The following is a 19,648-nucleotide window of genomic DNA, read 5'->3' as shown; positions in this document are numbered from 1 at the left end:
AATAAAAAATATAACGACTTGGGGCTAGCCATTGTAAGTTCAAAGAGTCACTCGACCCCAACAGTGCTTGTGTGCTGGAGGCGAGCGAAAGCTCGGGAGAGAGGGGGGAGTGTGGTGGGGGTACCTGTACCAGACAGGGGGAGACAGGCCAGGGCAGACGGTGAACAGATCGCCAGGTGGGATCAAAGCTGCAGTGCAGCAGGCAATGGAAGTAGGTGTCACACCCACTTGGGAGAAGCTTTTTTTCGGGACGCAGATTCCTTGTAGAAAATCCCAGCTAGCTAGCTAACGTAGCTGGCAAGTCTCAGTCCACTGTTTTTTTCCCACGTGGAAAAGTAGGTAGTTAGCTGACTATATCTCTTCAGTTTCGGTGAATGGTCCTTTACGACATCCAAACAAAGTTTGGACAACAGTCCTGTGGCTGTTGTATTTTTGAGATTGCGAGGAGGATATCTTCTGATGTGATCAAAGCAACAATATTGTTTCTTATTGAGGTAATTTACAACTGAAGTGTCCTGGCTACATATCAGTTCAAAATATAGATGAATCCAGGGGGTACTGTATTGTAATGACCTCTGAACAGCGGGAGGGGGCTTCAAAGGCCTCGGCATTTGGGAAGGGTAGGCTGTGAGACTCTCCTGCCATTGTTGGGCTCAAGGGCTTTGACACCTCTCACTTCACACCTCAGTGCTAATTGAAGTTGCAGTCAGATCTGTTATGTCCTAGCAAGCTTGGTAGCCTTAACTTAGCATTCAGTCCTTACAAAGTAAAATATATCATTTTAATGTATTTTTCTGCTTGGCTTTAAAAGTAGCTTCAGAGTTAACATTACTCACTCAGTTCCAAGTTGGATGGTGTTTTCAGGTTTCTGTTGTGCTTCTTTTGCTGGTCGTTGGTTTGCCAGAGGATTTGCTGTATTGACATTGGAATTATCATGTAAATTATAAATTATAGTCCTATTAATTGCATGCAAATGCTTCATAATCATGTTAACCACCATGTTCTATTGGGAAATAATAATCTTGATTTTTAATTGTATTAGATTTATTTTTAATCACATTAGACTCCAACAGATTTGATAATCATATTACATCTCTGACCAGGGCTGTGCTGCACTGTCCTTATCTCAAGTGATCCACTTTACAGTAGTCCAGGGTTTCCCAATCCCCCAGCACTACACAGCTGTTTCAAATAACCAATTCATCCATCAAGCTTTGATTATTTTAATCAGCTGTGTAGTGCTAGTGTAAAAAACAAAAACAAACGTGCACCCTGGGGGGGCCTCAGGACCGAGCATCGGGAAACCCTGCAGTAGGCTACAGAGTGACACAAATGTAACCATAGGCCACAAATCAGCTTTGTAGTTTTGGGGCGATATTACAAACACTACTAATCCCAAGATTCTCAGTGGAGGGCCGTGATTTCCGGGTTCTGTGTTGCTAGGGGGAAGGTGGCGCAGAGGACCTGTTGGAAATGACGGTAGAAGAAGTCGGATTTCAATATAAGGTCAAAACAGTACGCCTGGAAGATAGCAAAGAAACTTCACCAGACCTGCGTGTTAAGGGTGTGTGTGTGCACGCGGGCTTGTTCAAATGTGTATTTATGTAGTCAAATAATGCAACGCTGCGGTGTGTGAAAGAATCGCTGTCTCGCTTGCTGCTAACTCAGCTGTGTTGTTACACATATCCCCACCTGTGTGGGTAACACGCCAGCTGGCTAGCTAGCTAATTTATTATCGAAAATCGACTCCGATGTGCTCTCCGAATAATCTGAACTAGTTAGGAAGTCTAAACTGTTATCCATATATGGCTGTTGTGTTAATCTAGTTTGCAGCTTACTTGCGTTCTAGCTAGCTAAATAACTGGCTAACGTTAGACTCATAAATTAGCCAGCTAATTAGCATGCTAGCCAGTTAGCTAACTAGCTAGCTAATTGACCTAGTTTTGAGGACAGCGCCCATGCTGTCACTGCTTGACTACTGTATAAGTGGTGTATCAGATTAATATTAATTTTGATGTTCATTTGAGGTCTGCGTTTACTGTGGATTAACAGATCAAAACAATGACACTTAGTCTAACTTGTTAGCTAGCTAGGTAAAATAGTTGATATGATTAGCTAATCAATGTGTGTGTGATTCATAACAATGATTCACAACCCTCCAAGTTCCTGGTGTCACACCCTCAGAATTCCAATCAATTCAGTTAGCCAGTAGTCAGTGCTAGGACTGAGAGTGTAATAACAAAGTTTACAATTCACTTTGTTTGCCTCTCACACACAATATGCAAACAACTGTCCTTAACCCCTCCATGATAAACATTCCTGACACCCGTTTGCCCCCTCCCTCGCCTCCATAGGGTGTGACTCACCATGGAGTCTCTGATGAGTGCGGTGGGCCCCCGGACCCCGGCCCTGTTGAAGAAGGCCTCTGAGGTGGACTTCCGGTCGGGGGCCACACTGGAGCAGCTGTCGGCCCAGGTGTCTGAGCTGGTCACCCTGGAACAGGGAGACTTCGGGGACCAGCTGGCCCTCGAGGTCCACACGGCCAAAGACTTCATCTTCAACATGCTGGGTAAGACTCACCCACAGGCAGGATATTATATATGCTATTACATTTGGGTTAATACATGTTTGATTCACTACTGATATAGACAGCATTATAAGCTGGGTGGTTCGAACCCTGAATGCTGATTGGCGGACAGCTGTGGTATAGCAGACCATATACCACGGGTATGACACAACATTTATTTTTACTGCTCTAATTATGTTGGTAACCAGTTTATAATAGCAATAAGGCACCTCGGGGGTTTGTGTTATATGGCCAGTATACCACGTCTAAAGGCTGTATCCTTAAGAACATTCCTTATACCTGGTCCATTAATGCCATATAGAGTATATGTTTCTTTGACCGAGGCCTATTGTGTGCTTGATAAAAACTTATTGTGAGTAATGTGGTTGTAGATAAGTACAGATAGAGAAAAGGTGGTGGCTCAGCTGTGTTTATTTTCTGTGTCATGGATCAAGGTCCTAATATGCTTATCACCAAGGAGAAGTGAGTTTCTTTGTCCAATAGGTGGCACTATCCCCTCTCCCTCTGTTACTCAAGCTCTGCCCCTGCCTGCTCCTATGCTCTCTCCTCTCCTCTCCTCTCCCTGCTTGTCCCAGTGCAACTGGAACCAAAGCCCCTTTTGGCCGGGATCCCTCCCTCTCTTGAGCCGCATATCCTCTTCTCTATTTCACTTTCTTCTGTTTTACTCTTCCATCCATCTCTCTTTCTGTTTTACTACTCCATCCATCTCTCTTTCTGTTTTGCTACTCCATCCATCTCTCTTTCTGTTTTGCTACTCCATCCATCTCTCTTTCTGTTTTGCTACTCCATCCATCTCTCTTTCTGTTTTGCTATTCCATCCATCTCTCTTTCTGTTTTACTACTCCATCCACCTCTCTTTCTGTTTTGCTACTCCATCCATCTCTCTTTCTGTTTTGCTACTCCATCCATCTCTCTTTCTGTTTTGCTACTCCATCCATCTCTCTTTCTGTTTTGCTACTCCATCCATCTCTCTTTCTGTTTTGCTTACCCCCCCCCCCCTTATTGTGCCTGTTTGTTGATCATGTGCAGTTTGAGTGGGAAGCACAATACAAACAAGCTAACTAGCACTAAGTCCACTCCCCTGTAACTATAGCTGTGAATAGGAGCCACGATTGGCAGTGAGTATTGTTTGCCCTAAAATATCATAACAGCCCCTTCTTCTAATCCGGTCAAATATTGGATTTGTTTACTGCCAACCCTCCTGTATCTCTCTGCCTCTGCACTAGATAGCCTAGCGTCCTCTTTTCCGCTCTCTCTCTCTTTCTCTCGCCACTCTCTCTAGCTCTCTCTCTTCTCTTCCTCTTTGCTCTCCTCATCTCTTTCTCCTCTCTCCACACTCTCTCCTCCCTCTTTCTCTCTTCACTCTCTCAAATTGTACATGCCTGAGAAACCCCCCCAAAACAGTCATCTGTGCCTATTATCATCCTATTAAGCTGGGTGACTGAGAAGCATGTGTAAGGAATGTTAATACAATGTTTGTCATTAACACTTTTTAATTACTGTTGAATAAAAAACAAGCCTCATGGCTTCCCATCCTCCCTCATCTGTGAGATAGGTCTCTCGCTCTCTCTCAACCATTTTTCACTCTCACTCTCTTAACCCTCTATCCCAATTGAATGACTCCCCCTGCCCTCACGGTGTACCCCCCCCCCCTTTCCTACCTCTCCCCTATTTTTTTGTATTAATTAACTTATCCACTTTCTGTCGCTGTCTCCATTGACAGTCAGACTGACTGCTCTTTCATTTCCAACCGTTTGCTATTAAAAATAATATACATTTGCATCTTGACAGGGAAAAGAGATGGTGTGAGTGTAGGATTTAAGATTATTTGTAAATACACGGTGTGTGCATTAGCGAGTAGCACTGTGACACTGTGTTTTGAAGAACCTTGAAGAGGGAGCCCATGCAGTTGAAAGGAAATATCTCCCCAACTAATAGAGCTCTTTATATGGAACATTTGCAGTGGTGTCTATGTGTGTGCATCTCTATGGCTGTTTACACAGGCAGCCCAATTCAGCTCTTTTTTCCCACTGGTAAAAAAAATAATATATAAATCACATATTTTTCTGAGCTGATCTGATTGGGCTAAATACCAATTAGTGAAAAGATCAGAATTAGGCTGCCTGTGTAAACGTAGCCTACGTGTCTGTATCCGTGTGCATGTTAGCCCGTGTGTGTGTGTGTGTGTGTATTTGACTTTCTTTTCTAGTTGGGTCTTTGTAAAAGTTCTCTCTAGCCTAGTTTGAGAAGCAGGAGGCTCCCCACCGGGAATTCAGTGCTGACAGAGAGGGAGAAGAGAGGAGGCGATGCATTGCACCACACAGTGAAACAGATCCACAGTTTGACAGATCCAAGGAAGGAAAAGCCACTTATTTACCCGGTAGCTCTTCAGTAAACAGTGTTAGGCTAGCCTATAGCATACCTGTGGAAACATGGATCTAGAATTCCCACAGGACTATATGGGTCGTGGGAATGTAGAATAATGACCAAAGGCTGGTTTATACTTGGTCTAACGACATGTCTGTACACCACAAGTGATTGATCTTATTTACGGTTAGATAATATATCTTACTATTGTAGGGGTGTAGCTTAAACCCCCTCAGGTTGATGTGAAATCTAATTACTATATATTAAACTGACAGATTAAGGGGATTTTTTAAGGTAGAGATGCAGTGCATTCTGAAAGTATTTAGACCCCTTGACTTTTTCCACATTTTGTTAGGTTAGTCTTATTCTAAAATTGATTTAAATGAGTGTTTTTCCTCATCAATCTACACCCAATACCCCAAAATGACAAAGCGAAAACCGTTCTTAATTTTTTTGGGGGAAACCTATTAAAAATAAAACAGGCGTTAATTACATTCGTATTCAGACCCTTTTTGAAATTGATCTCAGGTGCATTCTGTTTCCATTGATCATCCTTGAGATGTTTCTACAACTTGATTGGAGTCCACCTGTGGTAAATTAAATTGATTGGACATGATTTGGAAAGGCACACACCTGTCTATATAAGGTCCCACAGTTGACAGTGCATGTCAGAGCAAAAACCAAGCCACGAGGTCGAAGGAATTGTCCCTAGAGCTCCGAGACAGGATTGTGTCAAGGCACAGATCTGGGGAAGGGTACCAAACTATTTCTGCAGCATTGAAGGTCCTCAAGAACACAGTGGCCTCCATCATTCTTATATGGAAGAAGTTTGAAATCACCAAGACTCTTCCTAGAGCTGGCCGCCTGGCCAAACTGAGCAATCGGGGTAGAAGGGAGGTGACCAAGAAGCCTATGGTCCCTCTGACAGCTCTAGAGTTCCTCTGTGGGGATGGGAGAAACTTCCAGAAGGACAACCATCTCTGCAGCTCTCCACCAATCAGGCCTTTATGGTAGAGTGGCCAGACGGAAGCCACTCCTCAGTAAAAGGCTCATGACAGCCTGCTTGTAGTTTGCCAAAAGGCACCTAAAGGATTCTCAGACCATGAGAAACAAGATTCTCTAGTCTGATGAAACCAAGATTGAACACTTGGGCTTGAATGCCAAGCGTCACGTCTGGAAGAAACCTGGCACCATCCCTACAGTGAAGCATGCTGGTGGCAATATCATGCTGTGGGGATGTTTTTCAGCGGCATGGACTATGAGACTAGTCAGGATTGAGGGAAAGATGAATGGAGAAAAGTACAGAGATCCTTGATGAAAACCTGCTCAGGACCTCAGATTGGGGCGAAGGTTCACCAACAGGACAAATTCTACAGATTCTAAACTTTAAAATGTATGTCAATCAAAATCCATAGATAAAAAAAAAATAAAAAAAACATTTGACAACAGATTTACTTGAACAGTGCAGATGCAAAGTTTGGTAACAGAATGATGGTTTGTGCTGTAATTCGTCAGTACCAAACTTTGCATCTACACTGTTCTTCCAGCAAGTTGTCCTTGTGCATAGAGTTTGTTAAACTTTTAAATCAAGGGATTTTGTTTGGCGTACATTTTAAAGTGAGAAATGTGAGTCTCAGCGTAATCCTGTTAGAGCGGATTTGCCCTCTAGTAGCGCTTCCTTCACTGAGTTTCCATGTAAAATCACCACAGGTTCCCTCCACATCTTTAACCTCCACATGTCTTAAGTTGTCCCAAATGGCTCCCTACTCCCAGTTTAGTGCCCTTTTGGCCCTGATCAAAAGTAGTGCACTAGATTAGGGGGCCATTTGGCTTTAGATTTGCACATTCTGTTTGTCCATGTGTGTCTGACTACGGCTGACCTCGCCTTCTCCACAGAGCTCATTAAACAAGCCTATGTTTTATTTTTACATTTAACCTTTATTTAACTAGGCAAGTCAGTTAACAAATTCTTATTTACAATGATGGCCTACCCCAGTCAAATCCGGACGACGCTGGGCCAATTTTGCACCACCCTATTGGACTCCCGATCACGGCCGGATGTGACGCAGCCTGGATTCGAACCAGGTACTGCAGTGACTCCTCTTGCACTGAGATGCAGTGTCTTAGACCGCTGCGCCACTCGGGAACCCCTTTTTATACGACTTTAAAGTCGGTTTAATTCAAACACAAAGAAGGCCAGCGGGGTGAAAACAGGAGGGGAGCTCCATTTCACGTTCAGCCGACACAAGAACTAAGAACGGACGCAAGTCAGACGTTGTCTCTTAAGAAGTCCAGACCCACAGAGTTGAGGCTGAAAGACTAAACAAAACCAAAACACCTAAACAAGCTGTTTTGTTTCTTCCCGCAGAGCTTGTTTTTTGTTGTCTGCGTGTCGGCTCGCCCCTCTGACACTGGTTTTCAATGTCATAAGCTATTTCATATTGAGTAATATTTGATAATGTAACTTTTCACTAAAATCAAGCGAGCTAGATTCGTTAAAGATTTCTATCATGTTTTTCTGTCAGTAATGCCAAGCCAATCCCTCAGTCAGAATGTGATCTGGATGTTGATTCATTGTTTTCATGGCTACGGGCTAGGCTGTAGCAGCTACTCTCATTCCGCCTGTGTTCAGGTAATGATCGGTTGTATAATGGTTGTGTTGACTGCTCCCAGCTGGGCTGTATTTTATAACTTCTGTTCTCAGGGCGTCGCTCCCACTCGCAGACTTTTTGACGAATGTCGCTGTAAATACCTACGGTCCACTGTAGCTGTGGCACCCGGCAGACACACAGCAGCTCTCGCTGGAGCCTTTAAGGTGAATTTAGATGAAGTCGCCTTGAAAGAGTTCAGTACCGTCGCTTATATGGGAATGAAGATTCGGAGCATGTGTCGCAGGCTATTGGTCGAAGTTCTCCCAGAGAATCTGATGGTCGGTTAGGCCTCGTTTGACATGTGCAAATCAGTACAGAGCGTGGGAGTGTTCCCAAAGAATATTGTTGGTCTCACGTGGGGACACGGTGCATCTCGGTATGGAGTGCAGTTCACTATTCATGTATCATCTTATCAGCTGGGGACTTTTTTTTGTGACCAATACATTTGCTCCTTGCATAGCCTCTAGGCAGGCTACACAGTAATATCATTGCTTTAATTAAACCGGTGCTCACTCCGTTCAAATAGCGTTTCTGGGCCTCGTTAACTGTCGAGTAGACCCAACACTGATCCAAATGGTAGCCTAATCAGGCCTAGGCTAGATGCACTTTGAATGAAACATGCATTCAAAACGCACATCTTTTGAGCGTTTATTTAGAAGACATATTCACTGTAGTTTACACTATAGACTAGTGTTGTACTCACTCGAAAGCGACAATACCATTCTTCATTGCGTTGTCTTTTTGAGGAGATTTTCAAACTGCGTGCTCTATGACTGTGATATGTAAATTTAGCCTGTATGTATATGCTCTGTTTTAAAAAGGTATGGAGCTATGCATTGCGCAGGTAATACATTCAATGCCGTATTAACCTTGTATTTAGCTAATGTATGATGGGTTACTATGCATAAGCTTCTAACTCATCTAGTCTATCTTACTGTTCTCTGACGTGTTAAGAATGTACACCGCTGCTCTCCTCTTGTGCAGTCCCAGGAAAAGCTGGAATACCTTGGACATTTTAAAGACTTTTAAATGTTTTTATTTACTAATATACTGTTAGAAGAGCGACGCAAGCTTGCTCTTTTTGTAGCTGAATGTAAAATACTTGTGCAGTTAGAAAGCGAGAATGAGCGACGCAGACAGTTATTTATTCAGACCCATAAACATTAAGCTCTCGTAAAGAGAACTCTTTTGATCTTATTCTAGTCCTATGTTATGAGAGCAAGAGAGAGTCAACCTATTAATTATTTAAATAGGCCCTATTATAATTTAATATCAGTTGATTTTGACTAGCCTGTAATTGTAACTTTGTAGGCTGCATGTCCTGCGCAAATCAATGAACTATCACCGTTGCGCGTTCTCTCCCAGCTTCATGGTTGAACAGTGGTTTGTAATTCCACTCCATATAATACAAAAAGTCTCACTTCTACGAACTGCTCTGTGTGTGTGTGTAGCGTCCCTATCCATATGACCCCGCCCCTCTGGTGTAGGGTCGTATGGGCAGCAGGAAGGTTACAGCTCATTAACTGAAGACGAACTGATAATGAACCATGTGAGTGCCGTCGTATGGTTGAACTGCTACAGCCAAATGTACATTACTCTCTTTCTCTGGTCTCTCTCTTTCTCTGGTCTCTCTCTTTCTCTGGTCTCTCTCTTTCTCTGGTCTCTCTCTTTCTCTGGTCTCTCTCTTTCTCTGGTCTCTCTCTTTCTCTGGTCTCTCTCTCTTTCTCTGGTCTCTCTCTCTTTCTCTGGTCTCTCTCTCTTTCTCTGGTCTCTCTCTCTTTCTCTGGTCTCTCTCTCTTTCTCTGGTCTCTCTCTCTTTCTCTGGTCTCTCTCTCTTTCTCTGGTCTCTCTCTCTTTCTCTGGTCTCTCTCTCCCTCCATTTAGTGAATCACTTTTAATGTACATTACATGAAAAGCAATTTGACATTTGCCACGTGTGAAAACCCAAAGGGACATATTGTGTTGAGATATTTAATTGCCCAATCTGACGTCACAGATTGGTCCCTGGACACGACCATCACTCTATTAAACTCTGCACTACATCACTCTATGGATCACACACACACACACCTTTCAATAACCTTGGTTATGCTGCCCAGTGTTAGATAGCCTCTGACCCTCTTCAGCTTCAAAGAGGGTTTCTCGTCACTCTAACAATCCCAGACATTACACCCAATCGGATAAAATGGGAACAAATTCTCCCTCTGTTTTATTTAAAGAATGGGTGTGGCCTATTTTAAAAGCTTGATGAGAATTCATAAACACGGGAGTCGGCAGGGAGCAACACACACACACACACAGCAGAACCCACCTATGACCGACAAAACTACATGTGTGTGTTAATCCATCTCTGTCTGAAAGCACATTCTCTTTAGATGGCTGATAATGCCTTTCTGGGGCTAATCGTTTGAAAAGAGCAAACGAGTGTAAAGCAGAGAGAAAGCGCTCCATGGTAATTGAATTGGTGAAACGCTCTCTGTTGGAAGGATCTGTATGTTACGGTTTATTGGATGGTTTGGCCTGTCTTGTTTTATAGCTAAGACCTACTGTCTGGCATGTCAACTTTCCATTGGGTGTCGATGTATTTACACAGCTACTCTTACCCTTTGTCTTTTACTCTACATCCTCCTCTCCTCTCTCTTACTCTACATCCTCCTCTCCTCTCTCTTACTCTACATCCTCCTCTCCTCTCTCTTACTCGACATCCTCCTCTCTTACTCGACACCCTCCTCTCTCTTACTCGACATCCTCCTCTCCTCTCTCTTACTCTACACCCTCCTCTCCTCTCTCTTACTCGACATCCTCCTCTCCTCTCTCTTACTCGACACCCTCCTCTCCTCTCTCTTACTCGACATCCTCCTCTCCTCTCTCTTACTCGACATCCTCCTCTCCTCTCTCTTACTCGACATCCTCCTCTCCTCTCTCTTACTCGACACCCTCCTCTCCTCTCTCTTACTCGACATCCTCCTCTCCTCTCTCTTACTCGACACCCTCCTCTCCTCTCTCTTACTCGACACCCTCCTCTCCTCTCTCTTACTCGACATCCTCCTCTCCTCTCTCTTACTCGACATCCTCCTCTCCTCTCTCTTACTCGACATCCTCCTCTCCTCTCTCTTACTCGACACCCTCCTCTCCTCTCTCTTACTCGACACCCTCCTCTCCTCTCTCTTACTCGACACCCTCCTCTCCTCTCTCTTACTCGACACCCTCCTCTCCTCTCTCTTACTCGACACCCTCCTCTCCTCTCTCTTACTCGACACCCTCCTCTCTTACTCGACACCCTCCTCTCTTACTCGACACCCTCCTCTCTTACTCGACACCCTCCTCTCTTACTCGACACCCTCCTCTCTTACTCGACACCCTCCTCTCTTACTCGACACCCTCCTCTCCTCTAACCTTTTCATTTATTGGTCGTTTTTTGGCCCTGTTTCTCTTTGTGTAGTACTGGAATTACTCTATCCTTTTAACCTTTTTATAGCTCTCTTTTCCATCCATCCTCTCAACGTATATGGAGGAATCCCATTTCCCCCGGATTTACATGACTATGTTTATACTGTAGCCCCATATAGGCTACGCTACTGTGAATCTGAACATGGCAACACACTTTGAATGGTGATTCAAAGGCATTCATCACTCTCTGCACTGTCCGTTATGGGGAGTTTGTCAGTGTGACATTTTGTGTGTGAGACAGCAATCTTGGGCAGCTCTCCAGTGCTAATCGTCACAGTTCCCAGAGTGGCTCTATGGAAATGAGATCCGCTATGATTGACCTCCCAGTTACCTGCTCTGTGTGTGTGTGTGTGTGTGTGTGTGTGTGTGTGTGTGACCAGTGAGCTGGGAGGTCACATTTGAATCCATTTGAATGACAAATGGATTCATTAGTTTTAGTACTCCTCAAACACAGAGGGGCTTTTTAGTTTTGAAAACTAGGCTAGTGTGCGTCCTTACTGTAGAGTTTCTCATCCAAGCTCCAAAGCTTTTTTGGACCTCACCTAAATGATGTAAACTGAACTGTTGGTCACAACCTTTGTGTAGACTTGTTTCCATGTACGTCATGGTTTGCCTGTATTTCTGTATGCGCAAAGGAGCCAGTAAGTGGCCCATGGGATTAGAATGTAGATTGTGTTCTCTGGATCAGCCTCATATCTCCTCTGGGTCAAACAGACTAACATCCAGGGCCTCATTAGTGGAGAGAGAGAATCTCTGTCTCCCTCTCTTCTGTCTCCTTCCCCATCGTTCTCTTTCGCTCTTTCCCTCTTTCGTTCCTTCCCCATCTCTCTCTTTTTCCCTCTCTTCTCTGAGCACCACACTAGCTACTGGAGAGATGAGACAAAGATCTCTGCTCCCCAATTGATCAACTGTAGAGAAAACAAATCAGAGGAAGTTCCTGCTTGCCAACTCTGCCCTTTGCCTGTCTGTAAGATATTTTCTCGACCTCAGCTGTACTTGGCTTCTCACTAAAGAATTTGGGGGGGGGGGGACTGACATATTTGATTTCTCTATCTGATTATTGCTTGGTGCTCTGTACTCTCTTTCTTCCCTTCTCTCTTTCTCTGCGCTCATTATGTCCTCTTCTGTCAGTAATACACACTGTAGAAAAAAACTGCCTAGACTTAGAGCTTCCATAGTTGAGAACACAGCTAAGTACTTGGTTGGCTGCAGTATTCTTCATAAGCTCTAGAGTTTTTAGTTGTGATGGGTGGGGAAATTGTTTCCCAGAAGCTAGGTGATAGAATGCTAGTAGTGTGGCTTTAAATATTCTACCATTTATGTTGGACTTATACTGAACAAAAACATAAATGCATCAATTTTACGGAGTTACAGTTCATATAAGGAAATCAATTAAAATAAATTCATTAGGCCCTAATCTATGGATTTCACATGACTGGGCCGGGGCGAGCCATGGGTGTGCCTGGGATGACATGGGCCCATCCACTACTTTTCTCCGGTACTTTTCTCAGTGTAGCAGAATTTGTCCTGTAAAATGCAAGATTAACTTAAAGGAAAAACATTAGGAAATGTAGCTGGCTACATATATTCCATGACAAATAGGATGGCCATGCATTCATTGTTTTTTGGCCCCTAAAAACGTGCTTTTTCATTGTTATCTTATTTAGTTGTGTGGCTGCTTGCCAAATGATAGCATGGCACTTCTGTTGTCATTTGATAAATTAAGCTGTACATTTTCTTCTTTCCTATTCTCCCACTCCTTCCCCCCTCTGTCTAAGCAGTTTGCACAGTCGGACTGGCTGTATTCAGTAAAGACTCCCTCTAGGAGTGGAAAGCCAGGGTTGGTTGAGGACGACCACTTAATGTGGAGACTAACATAAAATGGTTGTACTTTTTTTTATTTAACTAGGCAAGTCCGTTAAGAACAAATTCGTATTTACAATGTCGTACTACTGGGGAACTGCGGGTTAACTGCCTTGTTCAGAGGCAGAAAGACAGCTCGGGGATTCTATCCAGCAACCTTTCGGTTACTGGCCCAACACTCTAACCACTAGGCTACCAGCCGCAGTCACGAAGGGAGCTGTTTGGACCTCACATGACCCAGCAACTATTTTCAGTCTTATGTAGCAACATTCCATTTATTTTTATTTTACATTGGATAAAAGTACAGACTCGGCTACAAAATGGTATATCATACACTGCTGTTGAGGAACAAAGGGAAAGTAATTCTGCTTTGAAAGTTGATGAACTTGTAACCTCACTTTTGAGAAATGGCCCTTGAAAAAGTTTTGGTTCAGTTTTTACGCCTCTTTGTTCACACCCATTCAGCCGGATTCACACCCTAGTAAGCTTTAGCCCCTCCCGTCTCTTTAAGGATTCACATGTGAGGTCATGTGCTAAACAGAGTAAGGTAGTGCAGTAAACAACCAAAGACTTCAAGACTAAAAGTGGCGCGTAGTAATAAAAATCCACTATCTTGGCCTATATCGTAATCCGACGTTGGTGCAGGTCATGTTCTTCACATTACTGTCTCTGGTCAAATCTAACTTTTATTTGTCACATGCACAGGATAGACTGTGTGAAAGGTACAGTGGAATGCCTACAAGTTGTTATATTTTTGATATGACTAGCTATGACAATTGTAATCACCCCCTGGCTAACTTGATGGGTCATGTAATCATCGGGCAAAGTGGATTTTTTAGTTTTTGTTTAGACATGCAAGGTAGCTAGCTAGCTAAACAATCTCAGCTCATACATTACTAGCGATACAAACTGATTGTCATAGCTAGCCACCATTCATGAAATGCTGTAGTATGACTCTGCAGGTAGCTAAAGCTAACCAACTAGGTTCAATGTTAGCTAGCTAGCTATAATTAGCCATGCAAATGTTACCTAGCTAGCTAAACAATGAACCATAACCGTTTATTCCCCATCACTGTCATCAGAAGACTCCACAATGTCTGGTTCAATGAAAAATGTTGTTACCTAAATCAGGGATTTCCTTATCGTCTGATTCATGTTCAGAGTCGGAGAGCGTGGCACCATCGTCCTCCAGAAAGTAGTCCATCACTGATCTTTGTCGATAGCGCTTGGTAAATTCAGGGCAGCAATGTTGTTAAGAGCAGTAGCAACACTTTTGCAGTTGTCCATACCTTTCCAAAAATCTGCGGTAGCAAGGATTATCTACACATATTGAACAGCTCATCTTATAGACAGAAGAATGCTACATGACAGACCAATCCAAACTCATCTCTCGGCATGTCCAGCCCATCCATTATCTCAGCCAATCATGGCTAGGTTCCTGCCTTTTTCCGTGGCTAAATCAGCTGGGCTTGTAATTTAACAATTGTATTCACAGGTGGCTTACACGTTTAAGGCACATGAAAGTTTACATGTTTCAGAAGGCATTTCTGCCCCAAAACGCATTTTGATAAAAAAATACATGTTTACGTTCAAATGCCTCTCCTGTGAAGTAGTGACGTGCGACAGACGCCTAGTTTCCTGAAATGAGTCAAATGTACTTGTTTCATTGTGTAGGTGTTTACCCCACTCATGTTCACCCTTGTAAACATATACTGTATATACAAAAGTATGTGGACACCCCTTCAAATGAGTGGATTTGGCTGTTTCAGCCATACACGTTGCTGACAGGTGTATAAAATTGAGACAGCCATGCAATCTCCATAGTCAAACACTGGCAGTAGACTGGCCTTACTGAAGAGCTCTGTGGCACCGTCATAGGATGCCACCTTTCCAACAAGCTAGTTCCTCAAATTTCTGCCCTGGTCAACTTTAAGAGCTGTGTGAAGTGGAAACATTTAGCAGCAACAACGGCTCAGCGTTGTTATTTAAGCACATGAAAGTTTACACGTTCCAGAAGGCATTTCTTCAACAAAAAAGAACCGCATTTGGATAATAAAAAAAAAATGCACGTTCAAATGGCTCTCCTGTGACGTAGTGACGTGCGACATATGCGTAGCTTCCTGAAATGGTTCACACATACTTTTGTCAGTATCACTACTGCGCTTTTTCATGAATACTTCATGAATGTATGCATTGCATTCACTTCTGACCAAGAAGAACTGCTCAAGTGTCTGCTTTTAGAATTTCATCTTGTGCTCATTGTGTTTTTTTATTCCTTCAGGCCTAGTACAGAAGGTGGACCAGCGTCTCCCGGTGGCCAATGAGTACCTGCTCCTGTCTGGGGGGGCCAGGGAGGGGGTTCTGGACCTCAACCCAGAGGAGCTGGGGGACTACGCCAAGGGGGCCGACTTCGACCTGGACTTCACCCTCCTGGTGCCTGCCCTCAAGCTTCATGACCGCAACCAGGTTGGTGCAATACGGATGGAATGGGACATGTTCAATTTGTTTTGTATGGATCTTATTGATATGAAGTTGTGTTTTGTGACGATGTATGTGACGTTTTACTGTGCCCTTTTAAAACTTTTATCAATGTTGTGTCATATGACGTTTGATGCAAAACAAATACTAGTATTTTCTCAGGAAAAAGTATAATGAAGTATTGTTTCTTCTCATGTCAACCAGCCGGTCACCCTGGACATGCGCCAGTCGGCCCCCTGCCACTCCTGGCTCTCCCTGCGGCTCTGCGACCCCAACACCCAGGCAAGATGGAGGATCTGCTGCCAGGAGGAGACAGACTTACCCCCCGACGATGATGATGATGATGAAGAAGAGAAAAGGGAAATGGGTCACAAAGCCTCTGGTGCAGTCCCCCCCTCCCTCTACGTAATGCGTTTTCTAATGTTCTCCTTCTCTTTTAGTGCTTTTAATTATTGTATTTTACTGTGTTATTGTATTTTACTGTGTTATTGTATTTTACTGTGTTATTGTATTTTACTGTAAGGTGTGTTGCATTGGTTTTAATGAAGTTGAATTTGTATTTGATTCTAGTCGCCCCACCAGTCTCTGGATGGCTGCTACATGTCCCCGGCGCTGGTGGCTGACTGGTTCTGGGGAGTGGTGGGTGAGGCGGTGGACGAGCTGAGGCGTTCCCCCAAGAGAGGCATCCCCGTCCCGGAGAGGCTGGAACGCAACGGGCCCCTGACCACCCTCATCCTCCAGGCGGGCTCCAGCCGGGTGCTCTATGACCTGCTGCCAGTGGTGTCCTTCCGGGGCTGGCCCGCCGTGGCCCAGGGCTGGCTGACGGCCAACCACTTCTGGGACGGGAAGATCACGGAGGAGGAGGCCATCTCTGGGTTCTACCTGCTGCCCTGCCCGGCTCCGCTGGGGGGGAGGCCCGACCGGGAGTGGAGGCTGGCCTTCTCACGCAGCGAGGTGGGTAGCTAGCTGCACGTTGTAGTTGGCTAGTTAACCATCGGGTAGCTTCTTCTTTTGAATAGCTGTATAGTTAGTTAGATTGGGCATGGGATTTCTGCTGGACAACAATGGCTGGCTAGTCTAATTTGTTCAACTGAAACTCAGCGATATGTAATTGCCACAAGTAGCCAAATTAATTGCAGATGAACTCGCTGCACTCACCCAGAGTATCTGTGCGTGTGCTGGGTGAGCTTCATGCTGCTACAACATGATATCTGCGGGACCAAAACAGCATACAAGTTTTAGCCTTCTGTGTCATACTCTTAGTTGTTGCTGAAGTTCGTCCTATTCTGGTGTTTACTTTGTGCACCACTGACTTTACCGTTAAATAAAACTGAGCGGAAGTACAAGTTCACTTACCTTTGAAACATAACACTTACAGGTGGAACATTTTCAACCTTTAAATATGAAGGTAGTAAGGTTCTTAACGGGCTTCAAGTACCGTTGAAAATGACTCTGTATAACATCCATCCAGGCTGTGTCTGTGTCTCTGGGGCATGCATGTGTACTGTCTGTTAATGCTGTTTGCGTCTTTCTGGTGACAAATCTGATAAGCCCTCGTGGGATTAATAAAGTATATTTGATTCAATTCAGTCTGACCTGGCTGCCATATCATTGTCCCCTGTCATGTCTGTCTCCAGGTGCAGCTGAAGAAATGCATCCCGTACCCCATGGCCCAGGCCTTCCAGGCTGCCAAGGCTGTACTCTCCCGCCTCCTGGCTCGCCCCCGCACTGGCCTCAGCCCCTACCACCTCCGCACCCTCCTCTTCTGGGCCTGCGACCGCCTACCGCCCGCCTACCTCTCCTCGCCTGACCCAGAAACCCCCGCCCGCCTCCTCCTGGGCCTCCTGGATGATCTGGCCCACTGCATCCTGGGTAAGAACTGTCCCAACTACTTTCTGCCCCAGTGCAACATGCTGGAGCACCTGTCGGACAGCCAAGCCCTGCTGGTGGCCCGGAAGCTGGCCCATGTCCGGTCTGACCCGACCGAGCACCTACGGGCGGCCCTGGACCAGGCCAGACAGGCGAGCCAGCTGAAGAGGGAAGCGGCGAGCGCTACCAACGGGCACGGAGGGTCGCCCAGGCAAGGTTACCCGGCCAGCGGCATCATCTCGCCCTCGGACGACAAACTGGCTGCCAGGCTGCAGCAGCTGGTGACAGAGAACCCCGGGAAGTCCATTTCTGTTTTTCTCAACCCTGATGATGTCACAAGGCCGCACTTCCGCATCGATGACAAGTTCTACTGACCTGAGAGTAATGGTGTGCTATCGACACACACTCTCTTTAAAACACATGTAAACGGCGAGTCATCTAGGATGGCTCGAGAGTCAAAACACTACAGAGCCTCACTGCTCTCCTATCCCGCCCCCTCCTGGAGGCTAACGACAATGATGCTAACGCTAACAACGCTGCTGAACTATGACACTACCAAAAACACCTTTGCACACTCCCAGGAGCAGGAGGCTGACCCTAGAGAGCCCCAGGCTACAGAAACCAACACTCTTCTATCCATTTAGTAGTGAGTGATGTCATAAAGAGACCTCACCACAGGAAAAAGGCTCGTTGAGTTACCACGTAGACCGCTGCTCTTTTATGAGCTTGCCGTAACGAGATGTTTAAAAAATAAATAAAGAACCGCTTTAGAGTGAAGAAACTCTTCTGCTGCTCCCATTCAATGGCATGGCGTACCCAAAGGGTTTCTCCTCTCTCCACACTAATGAGAAATACTGTATTTGCCCCTTTTTTCCCAATGCCCAATCAAAGTGGGTGATAGTACCAGGATTCTCCATTTTATACTCAACTATGATGGAACTGAATGTAATTTGGTGTGGGGCAATGTCTTTGAACAAGTATTTTCTTTCTATACTTCTTATCCCTTTTTTTCTGTTTGCTCTCTGCCCCTCTCGATCTCATACTTCCTTTCTCTCTCTTTCCCCTTCTCTCTCAGGTATTTTTAACGTTGTTTATTGTTTTTCTATGGACTCAGACTTCCTCTTGGAGGGTTATGGTTCCCCTCCATCTATCTTGAATGGTATAACCCAGGGTTGTCCTTCCATTTCAACACTTACTATGTGACGTAACGCACCAAAGATCCACTGGATGGGTGTTTCGAGGAGCCTTTGCTTCTTCAATCTACCACCCCATAAGAAAGGTATCTGTACTCACTGACCCAGAGTCAGTCTGTACTCTTAAAGGAAAGATTCACCCATTTTGAATGCTATATTATTTTTGTTAATCTCTGAGCGAAGTTATATCTATTCCCGGGGTAATTTCATGTTTATCTGAGCTATTGCAGTTCAAGCACGCCGAAATAAAGCCGCTCTCACTACTCTGGAAGTTAATTTAAATACGACTTTTAGATTGCGAAAAAGTCTATCATACATGTCAGATTTCAATACTGGCTTGGTTATTTTCTCTCAAATTAGCCAATGATCATATTTTTTGCAATATTCCTACCTCGAAATTTCTTATGAGGGTCCACCACATTTCTCCTATTTGTCTGCTTCTTCAGTCCAGAGTGCATTGCATGGTGCCGTTGCATGGCCATTGCGAATGTCAGACTCCTCTCTGCGAGGTACATCGATCTGCAGGTTGAATGTGGTGAGATTGTAGACTCCTAAATTCATAGTGCAGTTTAGGTGATTTTTACAGCCAACTCGCTACTTCACATGCTGATATTGTCTTTGGTGTTGTTGTGTCTAGCTACACTTGCTAGCTAGCTACCGACCAAGCTAGCCAGCCAGCACATAGAGGGAGCATTGCATTGTGGGTTTGGTAGTCGATCTGAGCTGCAACAGATTTCCACATGTTGCTACCAACCTTATTATAACGACAAAATGAAACATTTGTTCACCAGAAATATTGATCTCACAGTGTTATTTAACACTGTAAATTATACCAATTAGTGGTTTTGGGCGGATTTTGTCTTTAACGCTCATATTCCCCACCTTTACCTTCCTGACCAACATGCCGATCAGCGGTCACCTCATCAATTTGCCTCGATTCAGAGGGGTTGGGTTAAATGCGGAAGACCCATTTTCAGTTGAAGGCGTTCAGTTGTACAACTGACTAGATATCCCCCTTTCCCTTTATCCCATGAAAGCTCGAAGCAGCAGTTTATCATCAAATAAGGGTAATATCATAGGGGCTATAAACTTTAATTCAGTTATTTTCTTACAGTCCCTTTGAAAATGTGTACCATGGTACAGTTTACATTGTGGCTCTAATGGTGGGATGTGGTCATTAAATGTTGTAT

The 19,648-nt window shown here is 44.5% G+C and overlaps 1 protein-coding gene across 1 annotated transcript; it reads left to right on the top strand.

The window, feature by feature from the left end:
* Positions 1 to 1,407: 1,407 nt before the first annotated feature.
* LOC139561105 (nucleotidyltransferase MB21D2-like) lies at positions 1,408 to 18,028 on the top strand. The gene is made up of 6 exons (XM_071377972.1): positions 1,408 to 1,564; positions 2,355 to 2,569; positions 15,200 to 15,384; positions 15,601 to 15,801; positions 15,967 to 16,350; positions 17,034 to 18,028. The coding sequence occupies exons 2-6, from the start codon at positions 2,368 to 2,370 to the stop codon at positions 17,637 to 17,639; spliced, it is 1,578 nt and encodes a 525-aa protein (XP_071234073.1). The 5' UTR covers positions 1,408 to 1,564; positions 2,355 to 2,367; the 3' UTR covers positions 17,640 to 18,028.
* Positions 18,029 to 19,648: the final 1,620 nt, after the last annotated feature.

The sequence above is a fragment of the Salvelinus alpinus genome, chromosome 31, assembly GCF_045679555.1.
Source record: "Salvelinus alpinus chromosome 31, SLU_Salpinus.1, whole genome shotgun sequence".
In the NCBI taxonomy this organism is placed as follows: Eukaryota; Metazoa; Chordata; class Actinopteri; order Salmoniformes; family Salmonidae; genus Salvelinus; species Salvelinus alpinus.
Note: the sequence above shows the minus strand (reverse complement) of the source record. Positions and strands in the feature narration are given on the sequence as shown.

Excerpts from the sequence above, each read along its gene's own strand:
- LOC139561105 (XM_071377972.1), top strand. The coding sequence starts at position 2,368 with ATGGAGTCTCTGATGAGTGCGGTGGGCCCCCGGACCCCGGCCCTGTTG. Across the intron at positions 2,570-15,199 it reads CTTCATCTTCAACATGCTGG|GCCTAGTACAGAAGGTGGAC; the intron begins GTAAGACTCACC and ends TTATTCCTTCAG. Across the intron at positions 15,802-15,966 it reads CAGTCCCCCCCTCCCTCTAC|TCGCCCCACCAGTCTCTGGA; the intron begins GTAATGCGTTTT and ends ATTTGATTCTAG.